Source organism: Xiphophorus hellerii, chromosome 2, assembly GCF_003331165.1.
Source record: "Xiphophorus hellerii strain 12219 chromosome 2, Xiphophorus_hellerii-4.1, whole genome shotgun sequence".
Lineage (NCBI taxonomy): Eukaryota > Metazoa > Chordata > Actinopteri > Cyprinodontiformes > Poeciliidae > Xiphophorus > Xiphophorus hellerii.
This window is the reverse complement of record NC_045673.1, coordinates 16,631,401-16,651,235: the sequence shown is the minus strand read 5'-3', so window position 1 is coordinate 16,651,235 and position 19,835 is coordinate 16,631,401. Positions and strand designations below refer to the sequence as shown.

Here is a 19,835-nt window from a genome sequence, read left to right as displayed (position 1 = left end):
AATGGTCATGTTTACGCCTGAATGGTCAGGCTTATACGAGTTGAGTTACAGGTGGTTCTGACAGCACTAGTGGACCAGATGAGCCACTTCCTATCTGTATGGACACTCATCACTGTCCTGGATTAGACCTATAACAGTGGTATTATCTGTGAACTTCAGTAGTTTCACAGACAAATCTACTGAGTGCAGCCATCTGTATATAGTGTAAAACTTGTAAAGGAGAAGATGCCGCTCAGTCAGGAAGCTGGTGATCCATTGACAGGTGGAGGCCGGGATTGTGAGTTAGGTGACGTGGAGAAAAATGCCTGGGTTAACGGAGTCAAAAACCATGCTGAAGTCTACAAAGAGTATACCTGAGTATGTCTCATGTCCTTTTCTTAATCTTCTGATGTTAAAAGAGCCTATTCACTTCTTCGTCAGAGACCATAAGTTCAGGAAGGGGGTCTGAGGAGAGTAGAGTGTTTGGTGTAAGGAGAGGTCCTATCTCAGAGTGATGAGTGTGGATGAGTTGGTAGGAGGTATGAATGGCTGCCTTCCAAACCTGCAGTAGAGGCTGTTACGGTCGTTCGCCAGATGAGGACAGTTTCAGCAATTCTATTGAGGCCTGTGGCTGAAGCTTCAGAAACACTTCAATAGATGCGGTCAAAACAAGCCTATATCATCTGCTTTGACTGCTCCATCAACTTCCTGACGACAAGATTAGAGGTCTTTAGTTTCTACCTATAGGTTGGAATGAGATGAAGCAGACCATGATCAGAAAGTCCCAAAGTGGCCCTGATGACAGCCTGATATGCATCTTTCAAAGCCATGTTGCAGTAGTCCAGTGTGTTTTTAAATCACTGTAGGGGTACAATATGTGCTTTCTGTATTTTGGAAGTACATTGGAAAGATTTGCACTGTAAAAATCCCCAAGAACAATAACATGAGAGTCTGGGTGCGTTTCCTCAACATCAGTTAACTAGCCGTTGCTCAACTTCTGATCTGCAGGCTTGCAAGGTTGTATCTTTACATGTAATCTAACTAAATTAGAAAAGTAAACTATTTTTGGACTTTATTTTTGACCAACATTTGGTTTGCAAGACTGGCTGTTGGCAGTGACAAATTATTAATGGAGTTGTTTAAAAGCTCTTTATGTTCCTCTTCTTCCTCATTGCAAGAAATACCCCAAAGTATCATGATAAAACTTCAAGTCTATATTGCTCAATGTCACTATGTATTCTGATTCATGTATATGATTACAACAGGCAATGTTGTATCAGAAAACCTTTTTCTCACAAACCTCAATCAATTTAAGCCTCCCATCTTGGCTACAAACTGGAATATAGTTTGGAAAAAGCCCTGGGCTGAAAGTTGAGGAGAAAATGTCAAGTTGCAACTGTACATAAACAAGGCTAAACTTAGACAAAGGGTGTGGTGTCCCTAAAAGTGATGCAGGCAACATCTGATCATCATCCCAGTATAAACATCCACCCGACTCCACAAGCTAACCTTTCACACTTCTGCCTCTTAAGAATAAAAACCAGTCTCGGGCAACTGCTGAGGCCGGAGGCATCGTTCCACACCAACTGGTATATATTTATAAGCAAACGCAAATGTGAGAAAGATTCCTCGACTGAGACGTTGAAAGAACTCCAAGCACAAAACCTAGAAGGGAATCAAGTGACGCAAACCAGTGCTAAGGTTCAATTTTGGTCTGTTGTTGCCAAGCAAGCTTATGCTGAGAACACTGGACTTGATGACAAAAATAATTTTTTTAAACTTATTTTGTTCCGTCATTTGAGGAAAAAGTGCAAATGGGAGATATTTATGACTGGGTACACAGAGGAAAAGAAAAACAACTTGGACTCTACCTCACTCAAACAGTTGCTTAAACACAGCCAATACGTCAATTTACAGATTAGACCATACATCTCTATCAGCTGCTTTAAATGCAACCTCTCATCAGCATTAATCTACATGCTCTTGGATATTTCCTATTTTTAAATGTGTGTTAACTCACGCTAACCCGAGAGGATTACGAGTATCATTTACAACAGTTTAATGTGTTTCATTTACACCTGTGCTCCAAAAGCACAAGAGAAGTAGGTGAAAGGCCACAGTTGGAAACTCAGAAGTGAAACAGAGGGCAGGGGTAGCTTTGATTTAATTTTAAATGACATTCAGTGATGCACTATTGCCAATAAATACTGAATAATAATTTTAGCCATAAGTGCCTTTGCACTATTATATTTTTGGACAAAATGTACAAAAAAAACACACAGATGCTTTTTTTTTTTTTTTGCTTTTCTTGTCTTAAACAGTTATTAGCAAAAATACAACTGCACACTTTTCAGTTCAAGATTCCAAACTTTTTTTCAGACTACACTTACTAGATTTTTTCCAGTCATTTTTATAACATTCTGAACAACGGAGTAAAAGTGTTTGCCATATTCAGTAGTTTCAAAGTAAATAAAAAAGCAAAATGCTAAAACTTAAAGAGTGTGGTACTAGGGCCATGTTACTGCTAATTAGGACCTGAACACACTTTTGAACTCGCCAAATCAAGTCTGGAGAATCCTATCATGAATGAACCTCATTTAAAGACCCATTTATGAACTTTGGATCCTTTTTTGATATCGTTCTTGGAACCCCCAAGAATTGCAGCCTTAGACTTGGTTTTAATCTTTAATAAATTTGTGTAGATTCAGTCAGTAAGTCAAAGGTCAAATCATTGATGGCTAAAATGTTCAAATCAAGGCTTGGAGTGGCTTATCAAAGCTAAAGTATATCAACTGCATATTAATCAATGTAAGACCTGCATGATTCTTTCTCTAGAACTAAAGGCAACAAGGAAGTGTGTTTTTTTTTTTTTTTGAAGACTTTGATAATGGTAAAAAAAAAAAGTCCATACATTTCAAGTTTGAGTAGGAATTCTCTTTTTAACTGCAAGTTTGACCTAAAATAACCCGTTTTAAGACAGACGAGGCAAACTGATGTAAACCCTTTCATACAGTTAGCAACAACACAATTGGTTTGGCAGATGGTGAGTGGGCAGTCGAATAAATACTGTGTGAAACAAAGATAATCTAGTGTTTACCTCCATTTGGGTGGAATTACTGGTCAGCGTGGTGATTCATATTTTGAAAACGATGAGCTCACTCTGAGGTGTGACTATGTGAATGCCAGACCCCTTTAGTGTGATCAACTTAGCGCCCAACACTGGTCAAATGAGAGTACAAATATGAAGCAGCATGTAAATCTGATGAACCTACAAGCAGTGGCAAGCTGTATCTCATGTTTCTTTTAAAGATCATCATGCATGGCAGCCTGAGTTGACTGAGCATGTTAACATTTAAAGCTGATAATTATTGTCAGCGTCCTAAAAACTGTATACTATACAGTGAACCCTCGTTTTTTGCGGGGGTTGCGTTCCGAAAAGAACCCGTGATAGGCGAAATCCGTGAAGTAGTTACCTTTATTTTTTTTACAATTATACAGAATAATTAAATACTCTACATTGAAACCAAAGAACAAAACCTGTTTTCAAGCCCAACCATTTTTTTTAACAAATATAATGCTTTCTTACAAATAACTACAGTAAAATAATCATTTTAATCATCAATAAGAAGTACAGTAGGACAAATTGTGACTTGCGTATTTCACTGTTCCTCTGACTGTGACGCTGCGGCCTGACTCCGCTCTCTAGTGTCTTTTTCTTCTGAAGCCTGTGGTGCAAGTGTGTTTTTTCGAAAGAAGAACATAGTTATCAGTAGTTGTTGTCGCTCTTTTTTATTCTGGGCAAAAATATTTGTCAAAATTTGCCAAGCTGTATTACGTATATTTAAATACCGTAACGTTATTGGCACACAGGTAGAGAAGAAGCGCAGAGACTGTTTAGCCAATCAGGACGCAGAACACAATGCACTGTGAAAACAAACTGCACAAAAAACTCCGCGAAGCAGCGAGACCGTGAAAGGTGAACCGCGGTATAGCGAGGGTTCACTGTATACGTCAAAGCCCATCTCATAATAAGCTTAATCAGAAGAATTTAAAAAATTGTTAGCAATAAATGGTAAATGGACTGAATTTATATGGCGCTTTTCCAGTCATTTTGACCACTCAAAGCGCTTTACACTAGAGTCACATTCACCCATTCACACCCACAAACACACACACATTTATACACCGATACTCAGATTGGTAGGCAATTTGGAACCATAAGCATTTCTAGGTCTAAACAATAAGAATATTAACAGAGGTCTGCAAAACGCATCATAAAAAGCAAGCAACTTTTTGGAAAGTAGCTCACTTTTTCTACTTTGCTCACATACAAAAAAGTAGTTTGTGATAATTACATATCCTGTCCACACACATGTAAGCTATACGCTTTCTCCAGCTAAAGAAATACAATGGTTACTTCCACTTAAGCTGAAAACGCTAAAATGCAGATAAGTAATCTCATTGTCTGCTGTCCCATTGGACTAAACCACTGAATCATTGGTAGCATGGTCAGCACTAGAGTTGGTCTCTATACGTTTGTACGTACTATGAGGCTCTGAAGACCATTCCTCAAGCTCACCCAAGGATGCCAAAACAATCACAAGATCGAAACTGATAAACAGCGTAAATAAAACTCTGTGTCAAAACTTGGTTGTAAGTCAGTTGTTTCAGAGTTTAATTTAATACAACTTGTTGATTTAGAGTTTAATCTTTTTCACTATGGAATTCTTTTTTCTTTATTGTCAATGGAAAATTTTCAATGTGTTTATTTCAGAGTCAGTGTTAATATTTTTGGTTACAATTATTTATTTCAACGCCAATATTTCTTTTCAGACAATTGGCCCATGCCCATTGCTGGTTATCTTAATATCGGCAATGTACATGTTTGATAACACCGTGTACAACATGTTAATGTTCCAGTCTTCGTAAAATATTTAATAACTCTGAGCGACATATTTAATCTCTTTGATCGGCCATAAATCAGCAGTAATGTACATAGGGTGAAGCAGACAGTACGATGCTGCACTAATAGGGGACAGTGTTGACCCCCATAGACACAATGTGCAACAGCTATGATAATCCTCGTTGGTAGTAGAGTCAAACATGAGGAATAAATTAATCTAAACTCTTAATAAGAGCATGTTAGGTAAGACAAATTATTCAAATTTTATTTTGTTGATCCCTGTCCAACAAGCATACATAACTCTTTCCCAAATTAAACAAGTTTATCGTGTAACCTGGTTTTTCATTAAGAAAATACCTCTGTAAAACCAGGAGAAACAGCCTGAAATTGTGCTCATTTTAATTATTACACACAATAACCCAACAAAATTCATGTACAATCACGCTCTCATTTAAATAGTTGACAGCTCACAAAAAACACATTTACACACCATGTCCTTGGATGTTCTCTCTTGAGCATTGCAATAACTCAATTAAATCAACTAATTTGACACTGCTGTCATTGTTTGAGGTACACAAACTCAAAACAGAGGAACTAAACTCCTGGCACCAAGTACTGTTCTGACAAAACAACACATGGACCAATATTAAACTCCTGCAGTGGCCTGGACCATTGTGTGCCCTGGTTTGAGCTCTGTGTTGATTGTTTTATTCAAGAATAATGACTTTTTTTTTTTAACTGAGAAAAAATATGAAACAAAGAATGGAGGTTTCCTCAAGTCATGTTTTCCTTTCCTTGCTTCCACATGAACTTTCCTTGGCACTGGGATGATTCAGAAACCCTCATGACTCTTGTGGCTACCACGATTCCTTTTAAGAAAGGCTGCCTGTTTTAGCAAGTTGACTTGGCAAACCACTGGAAGGCTTTTTATGTGGCTCCTTGTTTGATACAAGTTTGGTTAAATCTACTTTGAGGCTTTTTATAGTGCTTTACTGGTTGGTGAATGAAATATAAGAATTCCCTGGGAAAGACAGGGAGGAGGACATTGTAACAAATGGAGGTGTTGCAAAGCTGCAGACGACAGGCACTTACTGCATTCTGGAAGAATCTTATACCAAAAGGCTCATGTTGCCCAAGAAAAACGTTTATCAAATAAGTGACAGCCAAACAGTGCTTAAGTTGACACAGATATTAAGTTGTTGACAGAATTCATAAACTAAATTGCTCTTAGGTGAACTAATACAGAAAAATTGTGTAATAAGACTAGTGGAAAATACCATGATGATATATGATACATGCCAAGCACAGGACAAACTCAACTGGGACTGTCCACTGTCTACTGTTTGTAATTAATCTCTGGCGAATGTGATTTAAGTGCAGGCAAGGAAAAAAAAAAAAAACTAACCTTGTGTTAGCCAAAGACTTTATTTTCTGGATTAATTTTATAATTGTGAGCTAGCAAGGTCAAATATGTCCACCTTCATCTCCACACTTCACAGCTGGTATGTTCATTTCCTAGAAATGAACCTCAAAACAGAACGCTCAAGCAATTGACCGTGATTTCTCTCTGAAGAACGCATACGCAATGAAGAAGAGAGAAACGGTGCAGCTTTGGTCAACATTCTGTGGAAGTTGCATTTTTTACATCGGCCAGCTTGAAACACCGGATCTACATAATATTAGTTTGGTGTGATGTGCATTTTAGTCTTTGTTTGGAATCTTCTTCTCATGTTTGACTATTGGTTTATGTCTTTTGACTGCATTACCTAAATCCAAAATGGTTGCCTATTTAAAAGGAAAATGTCAAAATACAGATAGATTTGTACGGAGAGCAAACTATGTCACTAATCCGAGTACTTTATTGTTCCCAAAGGGAAATTAAATAAATAAATACTTAATTTAAATGATTGTAATTTCTTTTTATTATGTTTGGGCCAATAATGAATTTCAGTAAGAAAAACGGAAATAGCTGTGGGAGTCCATAAAAAACACAACCTCGGGGTTCTCCATTGGGGAGTCTCAATGCAAAAAAAAAAAAAAAAAAAAACATAATCCGAGCAATGACCAGAGCTCCCGTGCGTTCACAGCGTGCCCATGTTCCTACTTTCCTACCCATATTCACACCCACAGTAAAGGGGAATATTCTCCAATGAACACACTCCAAACCACCCTGAACCAGAAATTAACCAGCTAGAGTGAAACTTGACCATGGAGAAGCAGCTTTAGAGTGCAAAGGTTTTCACCTTGCCCAGTCGTTAGCACAAAAGACTATGTATCTGAGGTTTAAATAGGGCACACCTTATTCTGAAAAATATTCCACAGTGTTTTTTTAGTTACGTATTACTTAAATTTTAAGCTGTCTTTCCCTCTTTTTCTTTAATTGCTTAGCTACAATAATAAATTTATTTTGTATTGCTAATTTTCACAATAAATTTCTCCAACCACATGGAGTGACCTAATTTTTCAATGTGACTCTATAAACAAAGCTACACACAGCACATGTGCACTTATGATGTGCATAGTATCAAAGTGGCTTAGCGGTGCAAAAGAAACAGGAGTTGTGTTCAGCGCAGATGAAAGGCAAAAGAAAGCCGCTCCTCGTTGTTGGTTTACCCTTTGTCAGGCAGGGTTGAGATATGCACACTCTCTACTTTTACCCTCCCATCAGTGGAGAACAATAGTTGTGCAGAAGTTGCTCAACACTAAGTATCAAGATCATAATAGCTATTGTTTGGAGGAAAGCCATCGAGGAACCTGAGACTTCGGTGAGAGAAGAGACAGTTGAGAAGATTAGAGTAAAAGAGCAGCGTGTGAAGGATTACATTTATTGTTCAGTATTTGGGTCTTATAATCATTCAGCAAAACATGAAATACAGGAGTGACTGAACGTTTTACATAAAGACAGTTCTGTAAAGCTTGTTACACTCATATAGAGGGAATGTAGAGGATTTAGACAATCAGTATTCAAAATTCATTAGCCTAAACAATGACCTGGTTTCAACAATGAGTTTAAGTGGAACATTTATGGTGGGCGATTGCCATTGTGTGATGTATTGTGTTCAACTCCGATGGCCTAAGGCCACTGCCAGGTGAGATACAAGAGGGGTGTGAGTGTGTGTATGTGTGGGTGTAAACCTGGAAATCTGATGATGTCCTAGAGCAGAGAGGAAATACTTACAGTGCACAAAAGGCTTGAGAACAATCATAAAGATGAACAAATGCTACCCTCCCACAGGCAAAAACAGAATTGAAAGGAAACAAAAACTGCCCAGGTGTTTCAAACAAGAGAGATTGGTTTTAGATATGTAGTATTTAAGAAAGCAGAAAAAAGTAAAGATCAGGGTGAGACAGAGAAAAGGGCAGAAACTAACAATAGCACTTGACAATTAGATGAGAAAAAATTAGAATAAAATAAGCTGAGGAGGTCTACACAGTACAAAGTAGGGGTCAGAAATAACAGATTTAGATCATGAAATATTATAAAATGTTGTTGACCGGCCAAAGCAGAAAAATCATGAGATTGTCTATAAGTCAAGCTCCTTCAACTTTAGAAAGAAAAACAACATATGTATATGGGGTTTAATTTTGAAATTAGTATGGTTAGTTTAAATAAAATTAACTTTATAAATAAATTAAGTGATCATGGTTGTAGTTTGGCAATGGCAGGGGAGGAAGTAGACAAAGCCATTCAGTTCTTGTTGGCCACGTTTTCAAATATTGAGCAATTAAATTTAGAGCAAGAGCTGGGGATGGTTGTTTACAGTGCGTACAGTTTCATAGAGTACCTTTCTTCACAATCAATGTGGCACATTGCATGCATCACGGGCAAACATTAGCGATTGGGTAAAATTTAAAACCTCAACACAGTCCACCCCTCCAGCAAGCAATCGTTTCTCAAAAGCCAAAGGTCTAGACCCTTTGAACGAAGCAAACCATAGAAAAAGGGGCTGGTTTTTACCAGGCTAAGCTACAAACGGCTAATAGTAAGAATATTTTCATATATGGCCTGGTTTCTCTATTTAACCAATTAACAGCTCGTCCGATAAAGGACTGTCACCGAAATTCTGATTTCATTCTGCAATCTCAGCAGCCTGTAATTCAGATCACTGATCAAGTCCTGCTACAGCTACTCCAGGGTTATTATGGACTATTCATTGATGCTCTCCCTGCCTGGCTAATCAGTTTAGCTGGACAACCACGTCTTGGTACCAACTTCAAACGTTTGAAGTTGTGCCATACTCTTTCAATTTTCAGATGATTGACTGAGCAGTGCTCTGATAAATGTTCAAATCCCAGGACATTTCTTTATAATCTAACTCTGCTTTAAACATTGCTTTAACTTTATTTTTGACTGTTCTGACGTGCTCCTTGGTCTTCATGAGTCTTTCTGTTCACTAATGTTCTCTAAGAAACCTCTAAGTCCTTCAAAAGAAGAACTACATTTTCTATTTAGGTTACTTCTGAAGGCAACTGGTTACACTGGATTTTATTTAGCGGTGTTAGAATAACGAGTAACACTAATTCACATTATATTTTTTACAATTTTTGTAACTAAGGATGTAAACCATTATTCTTCCCATTCTACTTCATAATCCATTACTATTTTGTGATGGACTGCCAGATAAACTCCAAATAAAAATATATCAAAGTTTGCCAATGCAATGTGGCAAAATGTGCAGAAGTTCAAGGGGTTATGAATACGTTGATGGTCTGTAACTCCTGGGTGTCATTAAAATAGATGGTCTTATAGTACCAACTGGCTTCATGATACAATCATCACTAGCCCTCATTAACAGCTGCTCAGTTCAAGAGTGTACTCACGCTTCCACGCCTACAACAGCTTTCACTGCCTTCCTGACTCACTCATCAATAAGCTGGGAGTGGGAGTGATATTTAGTTTGTGTCATCGTTTCTCAATGTGGGAACTCATACTACATGTTCGAATAAATACAGAAAAATAACAACATTTTGAGGACACAATGAGGCCCCAGCAGCGTATCAATCAGATGTGTACCTCTCGCAGGCATCAAAGACTGGAAGGAAAAATAACATTACACACCCTTTTCAAAAACACACACGCACCCTGCACTTACCCACTTTTGTGCATGTGTACACAGAGACGCACACCATTCTCACTAACTGACTCGCCCACACTGACAACAGTGCACGTGCACACACACATACACACAATTACATAAGCACCCTAGGAGTTTGGCAGAGAGGAGGCAAAAATCAGAGTGGGAGGCCAAGCACCTGGATGAACAGATTATGGTCTAAACCCCACCAGAGACACATAGACGATCTGCTGCAAACTTCAATTTTTCTCCTTAGCATGGGTTCTGGGCCTCTCTTCGCCTGAGGAACACTACAAGCCTCAGTAACCTTGGCTCACAGATGTACCCAAAAATCTGCTCATCTGTAGTTGGGATGACTACAGATGAGCAGTAGTCATGCGTAAGAGTTTTATCGCAGAATATGAGCTGTCCAAAACCATCAAAGTAAATCTCTACATGCATTTATTGCTTTATATTGGACTTTTACACGAATTCATCACAGGAGCAATATAATGCAATCCCTGGAAATAGTCTTGTGGTAAAACATTTAGCATACTGCATTAGATATGACAATTGGAGAACGTTCAAGAACATTTTCTCTTGCCCAGAGGTGTAAATATTGGCTCCTGGTGGTGATTGATGTTTGACATCTTGCTGTCAACAACTTCCTCTAAACTTCCACAATCTCGCTAAAGAAAAGCACTTTGAAAATCATCACCTATATTGCTCGTCTTGACAGTGTTTCAAATGACATCACTGAAACTGTTGTGCTCAAATATTTAAGATTTGTACAGTATTAAGTACATACAGTTCACTCTTGACTTTTTCTATTCTTGAAGTGATCATGCCATCTGGTGGCCAGTACAGTTAAATTCACATTTTATTTAACACCTTAACTGTCCACCTCAAAATGCTTACATGTTAGCCAAATGGACACCAGTGACAGTGAAATAAATCAATACATGTAAGTAATAAGGCAATAATCTCTCATGTTTCACATTAAAGAGGCTATACTATGTAGACCCAAAACTTCATCACAATGTTTAACATTATAACATTCAAGTCTCTATATATATAACATACAGAGGGGAGCAACTTAGACTAACAAGAGCCATGCAAAGAAACCTTTCACTTGATTTTTTTATAATCTCCAAAGAACAGATTCAAAGGGATGATTTGAGTAATTCCTTCTTGTGATCTTGTTTTTTGAAAACTGAGTACAGTAAAAATTTAACATTTTGTCACCTCAAAAATGAACTATTTGTACTAAAAAAGCTTTTTACTAAGCTATACAACAGTCAATATAATAGTGCATGATTGTCCAAAAACCTCATAATACAATGAGACAGTATTTTTAGTACTAGAAACTTACTCCATTGGGATACGAAACTGGACAGCATCAGGAGGTTGCTCCTTTCCCGGCCTCACCAGAGTCAGAAGCCAGTTGGGTCTGAAGATCCTCAGCTGGGGGTTTCCCAACTGGTAGAGAGGGTAGCTGAGACGAGACATGAAACGATGAAATATTTTCAAATGTTAAAAATAAAATTGTGTAAAAAAAAAAAAAAAAAATCCTCTTTTATTTTTTATTCTGAGAATAAATTATTTACAAATGTTTAATGTTAAACTGTTAAACTAAATTAAACAAAAACTAAATGTGATAATTTTTTATTGTTTCCTACAATCCAAATAATAGCCAGTGTCTATGGTAATGTTATTCTTCACAGTGTTCAGAAAAATCATTGCTCACGTGAAACTGATTATGCATCATTAACTGTTAATTATGGTTTTGCAAGGTTTGTAAGGTGGGAATTTCTATGAGGGGATTAACAAAGTATTCTTAAATCTGAGTATAAATGCTTAATTAAAAAACATGGAGGTGCTATGACCTTATTTCATGTTTCATGATGTCTGACAGGACGGCACAAACTCTCTATGACAAAACATATTGGTTCTTTATATAGTCAAAATATGAAAATAATTTATATGCGGCAAATTCATTTACCGCAAACATATAAGCTATTGGGTTTTGGAAGTTTTATTAATATTTGCTTTTTAAAACAAATCTTCAGACGTTTTTTAAAATAAAAAATCAGCAGCAGAGCTGAGTGTTTTCGTTCAAAGACAGGAACGCAGCGAAGTCACTAGCAGCTCTGATAAAAACTGTAAAACATTTCCCTGCAGAACTACATTTGGACATTAAAGATGATCCCATCTAAAGCCACGTGATGTAATGAGCACTATTTCTTTAACATTTACGAAAAATAATGTCAAATATTACAGCGCTCTTCTCAAAGAATATGCCTACAAGAGTTTCTTAAATATGCACTGTTAGCCGAACCCAATTCGGAACGATGCTTAGCATAATTGAGAGAAAATAAATTCTTCTAAAGTACAACTTTGAGCAGTTAGAGCTGCGTGCTGACTGTTTTTAGCTTAGCTTGCTAATGCTAACTACTTTCTTGCCGTGCAGAAGCTGTCAATTTACAGTTAAAAGTAAAAAAAAAAATAAAACACGTTTATAGAGTATTACATAAACTAATCAAAATCAAAATCAACATGAGGACACATAAGACAAGGGCTAGGACAATGTTAGGTCCCAACCGTAGGTAATTGATATATTGCAAAATTAAAACAAATGGTGACTACCATTACGCAACGAGGTCTCAGATCATTCAGTAGAAATAAACACTTATTACTTACACCATTTTTGTTACTGACATCACTGTAGCAATATAATCAGACAGATAAAATGCTAACAACTCCACTATGTTGTTTTTCAAGGTTGAAAAATGCTACACGTGAATAGATGTGCTTCCGGGGTAGCAGAGCGCTGCAGTGATGGGAATTCCGGCTTTTCTCCGAGATCCGAGTCACATGGCTTCGTTCAAAAAAAGAGCCGTGTCTTTTGGTTCCTAAACTGAGAGAGCCAAAAGTGGCATTTGTGATTAAAGAATTAAATCAATATGTAGGTATGTAGTAATCTTATTAAGATGGAGCTAATTATATGAAAGAAATATAGGTTTAAATGTGTAAATAATTCACCTAATACATAACATAAAATGATACTTTAACATTTTACTTCACTATATGTTTCAATGATGTAAAAAAAATTAAAATAATTTTTTTTTTTAATTACAAATTAATTCAAATATTTAAAACTTCCTGTGTTTATAGTTCCATGAAAGAATTTAAACTGATGTTTCTAAATCAGTAACAAATCTTGTTGGGTACACTGAACAGTAAGTAAACTTGAGACTAATCAGCAATATTAGCTCTACTGACTGTCCATATCTAGAGAACAAAACTGTCCTAATTCTATAAATTAAAAAAATCATAAATGCGTAGACTACTGAATACATACTTAACCTGTTTTCAGTATATTGCTAGTGAAGTACATCATTAAATATTTTCTTTGTTTCAAAAATACATATTTTACTGTGCAATTAATTACATTGTCCCATTCTGCAGCACATTATGAATTTATATCATCAAAGTAAATGCTTACTATTTTCTTTAGACTGGAGCTTCAATTGTTTATGTAGCAAATGAGTTGGCATAACAAAATGGCTCTTTCAAGAGTAACACAGACAAACTGCACTTTTGGAAAAGTTAAAAGTACTGCTGATAAGAAGATGTAACTCAGAGAAGTGTTTTTAATAATATTAAAAGACACCAAAGTAAAATTTGAAGACAACTAGGACATTAGTGAATTATTGTTCAAATCTAAAACAGAAGCAATGTTCTTGATTTCTTTCCCAATTTGAGTTCTACACCTTCTAGGGTTTTTTGTTAAATAAAAAAAACAAAGAGTTAGTCTTCATTCTTTAATTTTCAGTAGAATGAGCATGTGCAAAACTCATGACATGTTATTTTTGTAAATAAAAAAAGTATTTGGAAGTGTTAGGTGTACGCAGAGGAATGAATACCCTATCCCTTTTTGTCCAGATTGTTGGTGTGTTCTTTTTCTCAAGGCTACAGCAGCAGAGGGAGAACTTGTCCTATCTCTGCTCCAGCCTCTCCCAGCTGATGCTGTAGAGGAATGATTTAAACCCTCATGCCTGGAACTCGAGTCTCAGGCTCAAACGGTTCAGACCTAGATGGAAATGGGCCACAGTGACAGTCAACACTGTGCTTTGGAGGGAAGCTTCGGTCACTTAAGATGGAGTGGCGTGAGTGTATGTGGGTAGATGAGGGTGCTGGAGTGAAGTCAGGTTTTTATTATTAGGTGGGTGTAATATTTAACTGATATCACAGGTATTCTGTCCCATTATGAGAATATGATCAATGCAGTTTGTTTAAAAAAAAAAAAAAAAGCTTTAATTCCATTAGAAAGAGTTTTCCACAGTTTCATGTTTACTCGTGTTGTAATATTTGTAAAAGTATGATTTTATTGTGTGAACTCCAGATGAATACGGTAGTTCCTATTGTGGAAGAGACCAATGGGGATTCTTTAACAAACAAATAAATTAATTATGTAATCTAACTTTCTAAATTTTTGGGTACAAAGAGATTAAGAACTTTATTCAGAAGATTTTTGTGGTTTCTTCAAAAACTGGTTGATAGCTTGCTGTGGAGTGACTTAACTGATCCCATTCCTTTTTGTATGTTAACATAGATTAGTTTTGCAGTAGTTAGACTCTGATAAATGTCTTGGCTTTGTGTGTGCTTGGTATTTTTACTGACACATGCTTCATTTGCAACACATACTCTTAACTCTGAAATATGCACGCAGCCTCTGACATAATCAAATTAACCCTGAGCAGCAGTAACAAAAGGACTTGTTTTCTCTTAATTGAGAGCATTGCAATAATCTTTTTTTTAAAACTTCAACTACATTTAACTCACAAAACAGTTTGCTGTGCATGTGTGCAAAAAAAAAAAAAAAAAGAGATAGAAGTAGAAAGGGAAAATATTGAAGGTTCAGGTCTGGGGCAGAGGAAAAGTGTTTCAGCGACAGCCCAGAGAGGGAAAAAGTTCTGGTAAAGAAGTGAGCGCACTAGCTGCAGAGGTGAACAGGGGGAACAGTGGGATTGTCCCGCCAACATCCAGCATGAAGGCAGCATGGAAACTTTCCCCCTCTAACGCTCAGGCAGTCAGAGGAGATGTTGTCGGTATTGAATATCCAAGAGAGGGAAAAAAATGGTAGCAGTAAATTGAAGATCCAGACATGAAGACGGAAAAGTTCGTCAGCCGAAGCAAATAGTTTTGCATGGCACAAGTTGAGCTGTGACTAGACTAAAGCATTTGGAAATGATACTGTGAATTAAAAGTAAGTAAAAAAAATAGATTGGTTATTCTTTATCAAAACTTATGTTCTGTTTATAGTAAAGTATATTGTAGCTAATAACTAAAAATCAGAACATAGCCAAGACTATACACTTTTTTAATGTGCAACATTTATTTTTCTTGTGGCTGGAACCTCATAATTGTTATGGCCTGGGTTGTTTTGAGTTGTTTTTGAGGTTTCATTATTCTGTGTTCTTTAGTCTCTTTCTTTGATTAGATCTACACAACCTACCTCATGACAATAATATTTGTGGTGTGCTATTTTCATGTATTGTAATTCAAAGTGGTCTGTGAGAAAAGAGTCACATAAAAATTACTTTGAAAACAAGAAACATAATAAACACTAGCTGAGTGTCCTTTGCTCAAAAATAATGAGCCATATTCATTTCTTCTGCATCAGTAGTGAGGAAACCCATCCAATAATCGATATCGGAGACAGACTCAGCGACTGTAATTTGCTATGGTCATGTGGTGACTCAATAATGAAGTTGTGTGTCGGCTACATAACAGACATCATCTCTTAGCATGATGTTGTAATACAAATATTAAGCTTACACTGTAAACAAAACATAAACTTAGAAAACATTTTTGTGGTTGAATTAAACAAGGAGCAAAATGTCTATACACAAAGGTTCATATTTAAAATCATAATTTACCATTTAAAATACTGTTAGTAATTGTGATTAAAGTTCAGCAGTTCCCTACCAATACATTTTTTAAATACTGAGCAGAGAATTTAACCAGTTAATAAAAATCATACCTTTTTAAAAAGTATATTCAAATTCACATTCAAATATACTTTAATTATATAACGTATAACTTTAATTACATGCAGAGTTGTATTTTATGTCAATATAAAACAATCACTTTGAAACTATAAAAAATACATCATTTCCATAAATCAAGACTTATGTTTTATTGGGTAAAGGGTCAATATGCTAGTTTTACCATACACGAGTTTATTTATCAAAACTACTTTGCTAAAGCTTAGCACTTTTTAACTGTATTTTTAAACCCAGAATAGGGTGTTTGGCCTATAAATTAAAATTATTCAGATTCCTTAAGATACATTTTTTTTGTAGCTGTAGAGCAATAATTTAGGCCTCTTGTTTTTTCCCCCCTGTCTTTAAATTAACAGAGCATTTCAGGATTGCTCCTGCAATCATAGTTGAAGATTACCATTACTGTTGCCATTAAATTAATTCCAAGAATTTCATTTCAGTATTATAGTAGCTTGCAGCTTGCTGTAATCTAAATAAGTGGGTCAATCCACTTTGACCTACAAAACATAAACCATTAGTCTGTTCACACCGCTCTTAATTAAACTCTTGCCTCCTTGCCATCACCAAATGGGCGGTTAGCGGTAGTGGCCAGCTAAAGTCAGATTCTTCTCTTTTTTTCATGCTCTGTGTTCATATAGTCAAAGCGAGGGTCTGCATGCCACGCAGCAATACTCCAACTAATAATAGCTGCCAGGGTCATGGGCAATCTGGATGGCGTTTAAATTTAGACCTTTCCCCGCGGATGTTCCGTTGAAGTCATAAGCTCGACCTCTGACCCAGGAGCAATGGCTGCCACAGGACCTTTGGTGAACTTGAGGTTTAGAAGTACAAATGCAACAGGAGCGGTCACAGACTTACAAAGATTTAGTCATATGTAGGCACTGTGCATGTGCAAGATTTGATCTGCTGAAATCCAACAGGCTGTTGGAGGCGAAAAGCAGTTTAGATAAGACACAAAGGGTACTGAACACTAACTACATTCATTCTCTGTGATCCAGTCATCATCATATGACAAAGGAGGCCACTGACTGTGGTGCTTTTCTGTCTCTGTCTCTCGTGATGAAAGAACTTAGTGAAAATAAAATCACTTTTGTTTCTTGTTAAAAGCAAAAAAATCTTTCTTTTTTAATTTCTCTACATTAATCAAAGCACGACACAAATTTGAATTCTTTTTAAAAATCACCAACAGCCTGAGGATTGTTTTTAGATAGATAGTGAAGAAGTGCTTGCATGGATTCCCACAGCCTTATCCAGTGTCTCCTTTGCTGCCAGAGTTATGTGATGGATCGGGGGGTTGAAATGCATAAACAGGGACGGGGCAACTGACCTGTAAGGTATGTCAGGCGACACTCTTAAGATATCTGGTGGACAGTACCACTGAAGACCTCAATCTGAAATTATGGCAACATTGTTAATGTTATGGCTTCTCCTGTCTTACTCTTTTTCTTCGCACCAGATGACATGCTAGTAGTCATTAAAATAGTACATGAAGAACAATCTTGAAAGAAACATAATGACACTGACATGGAATGAAATAGTTCAGGTTTCATCAAGTTAGAGTTAAGTATATGGATATGCATAGTAGCTGTGCATTATTACATGAACTTTGACTCATCATGATGAAATAGTTTTGTTTCCTTCAGCTTATAATTTCAGAAACAATAAAAACGGACTCTAAATGCCACTTTTGAAGAATCAAATCGCTCGCTACCTTTGAGAACTCTTAAACATCATTCTTCAGTTTCCATTTCAGTTCAGTCTATTTATATAGTGCCAATTCACAGGCACTTTACATAACAAAAAATGTATGTACAGAAATATAAAATCAATTCAACCCAGTCCCACCTGAAAGACAGTTTTAGATGTAAATAATACATTTCATTTAGTTATGTACATTCCAGTTTGCTACTTTTTATATTCCAATGCAGTTAAGTTGAGTTTATTCTGACAGATGGTAAAAATGATTTTGTTTAAAGAAACCAAAACACTTGCATCACATCATTGAATTTACAGTAACTCTTCTCTGAAAGGAGTATGTGACAATGGTTGAAAGTTTGTAATGTGTCATAAATTTTACAGCAAACTGTCATATTGGGCATGCATGTTGTGACAATGAAAAGGGAAGTCATCAGCTGTGAGTAACTGGGGGTTTGAGAACACAAAGGAGACACAAAAGAATGCAGAACTGGTTTTAGAAGATATCTTGTCTTCAGATATCTTCTGGATAACATGAACCTAAAAGAACAATAAACTTCTTACATACTAATGAACATGCCAACATCAGTTTTCAGGAAATGTTCAAATTGATTTTGTCACTGTAGTGTAACATAATGTTCTTCTTTCTTCTGTGTCAGTAAGATTTATTTTAAAACATGACAACATAAAACAACCCTGATTACTCATGTTAAGCAACATGTGTCACTCAGATTTGAAAAGATATCACATTTTGAATGGCAGACAAAAATATCACATTTAGAATATCAGTCAATCTATCTATCTATCTATCTATCTATCTATCTATCTATCTATCTATCTATCTATCTATCTATCTATCTATCTATCTATCTATCTATCTATCTATCTATCTATCTATCTATCTATCTATTTATCTATCTATCTATCTATCTATCTATCTATCTATCTATCTATCTATCTATCTATCTATCTATCTATCTATCTATCTAAATTATGTAAACGCATCAAAATAAATCAGAATATCAGTGAAAATGCATTTATGTCAGTAAATAAGTTGAAAACCGAATCTCATATTATTATTCTTGTTATAATACAAGAAGAGCATTTTATGGTTATGGGCTCTCTAATAAAAGTCCAAAATTTAGCTTTGGATAAAAATAAAATATATAAGAAAAATATATACAGAAATGACTTAGCGCTTGAATTATCGCTTTTACAATCATGGGAGAGACTGCCGAATTAACACGTGTCCAACAAAGAGTCAGTGACATGATCCACACGGAAGGTAAGCCACTGCAAAAAAAATCGGACTGTTCGCAGAGTGATGTCTGCAAAACACTAGATTGAAGGAAAGTCAAGTTGAAGAAAAAAATAGTGCTGTAGAAAAGCAGACCCTGGACAAGAAAAGCACAAGCAGCAGGGATGACACAGCCTTGTGAGGCAAATCCCAGTGAAGTGTTTGGGGTAGATTCATAAGGTAAAACTGGTGTCAGAGCTTCGAGAGCCACAGCATACATGAACATCACATGCAACTCTCACATTCATTGTGTTAAGACCCTCCTGAACCAGAGACAACATCAACCACCTCTTAGTTTCCTTAATGCCTCAGTGATGCCACACTGAGCACATTCATCTCACACTGGACTGACGCTTTAATTCATACAAAAACTGTGAACAACCAGCTTCTTCAGAAATGGATTTTAGTGACCAACCCTCCTTGTGGAGACTCTGACTGTCACAAAACGTCTGTCAAAAACTCTGTTGAGCTTTCAGATCATTCATAAATCACAAATCATGCATGTAATATCCCAAACACGAGATTGTAAACATTGAAAAGCCAAAAGAGAAATCACTCAGGTCAATACATTACATATAAAAGTATCAGACAACTAATAAAAGATTACACATATGTCAAAGGTGAGTGACACCTTTTTTGTTTTGCTCTGTGGATAACTTATAAGAACCATTCTTGACTGAAGTACAAGGATCTGCTTCATCCTGGTGAACCAATGTGACTGGTCCGGATGCACTGAGACATTGTACATTAAACATGTTGCCCTCAGTGGTAATCTCTGTTTTCACCTTAAATCATCCAGCAAGCAGTCATTTAAGTCCTGACTTGAAGTTGTGAATCTC

The 19,835-nt window shown here is 36.4% G+C and overlaps 1 protein-coding gene across 1 annotated transcript in view; it reads right to left on the bottom strand.

Moving 5' to 3' along the window:
- mrpl23 (mitochondrial ribosomal protein L23) overlaps nucleotides 1-12,787 on the bottom strand; it is a 41,348-nt gene extending 28,561 nt beyond the window's left edge. Inside the window, exons 1-2 of the mRNA XM_032587639.1 lie at nucleotides 12,637-12,787; nucleotides 11,309-11,431 (exon numbers count right to left, since the gene is read on the bottom strand). Of these exons, the coding sequence (XP_032443530.1) occupies nucleotides 11,309-11,431; nucleotides 12,637-12,656 (143 nt within the window). The 5' untranslated portion in view covers nucleotides 12,657-12,787. The remainder of the gene's footprint in view (nucleotides 1-11,308; nucleotides 11,432-12,636) is intronic.
- Nucleotides 12,788-19,835: the final 7,048 nt, after the last annotated feature.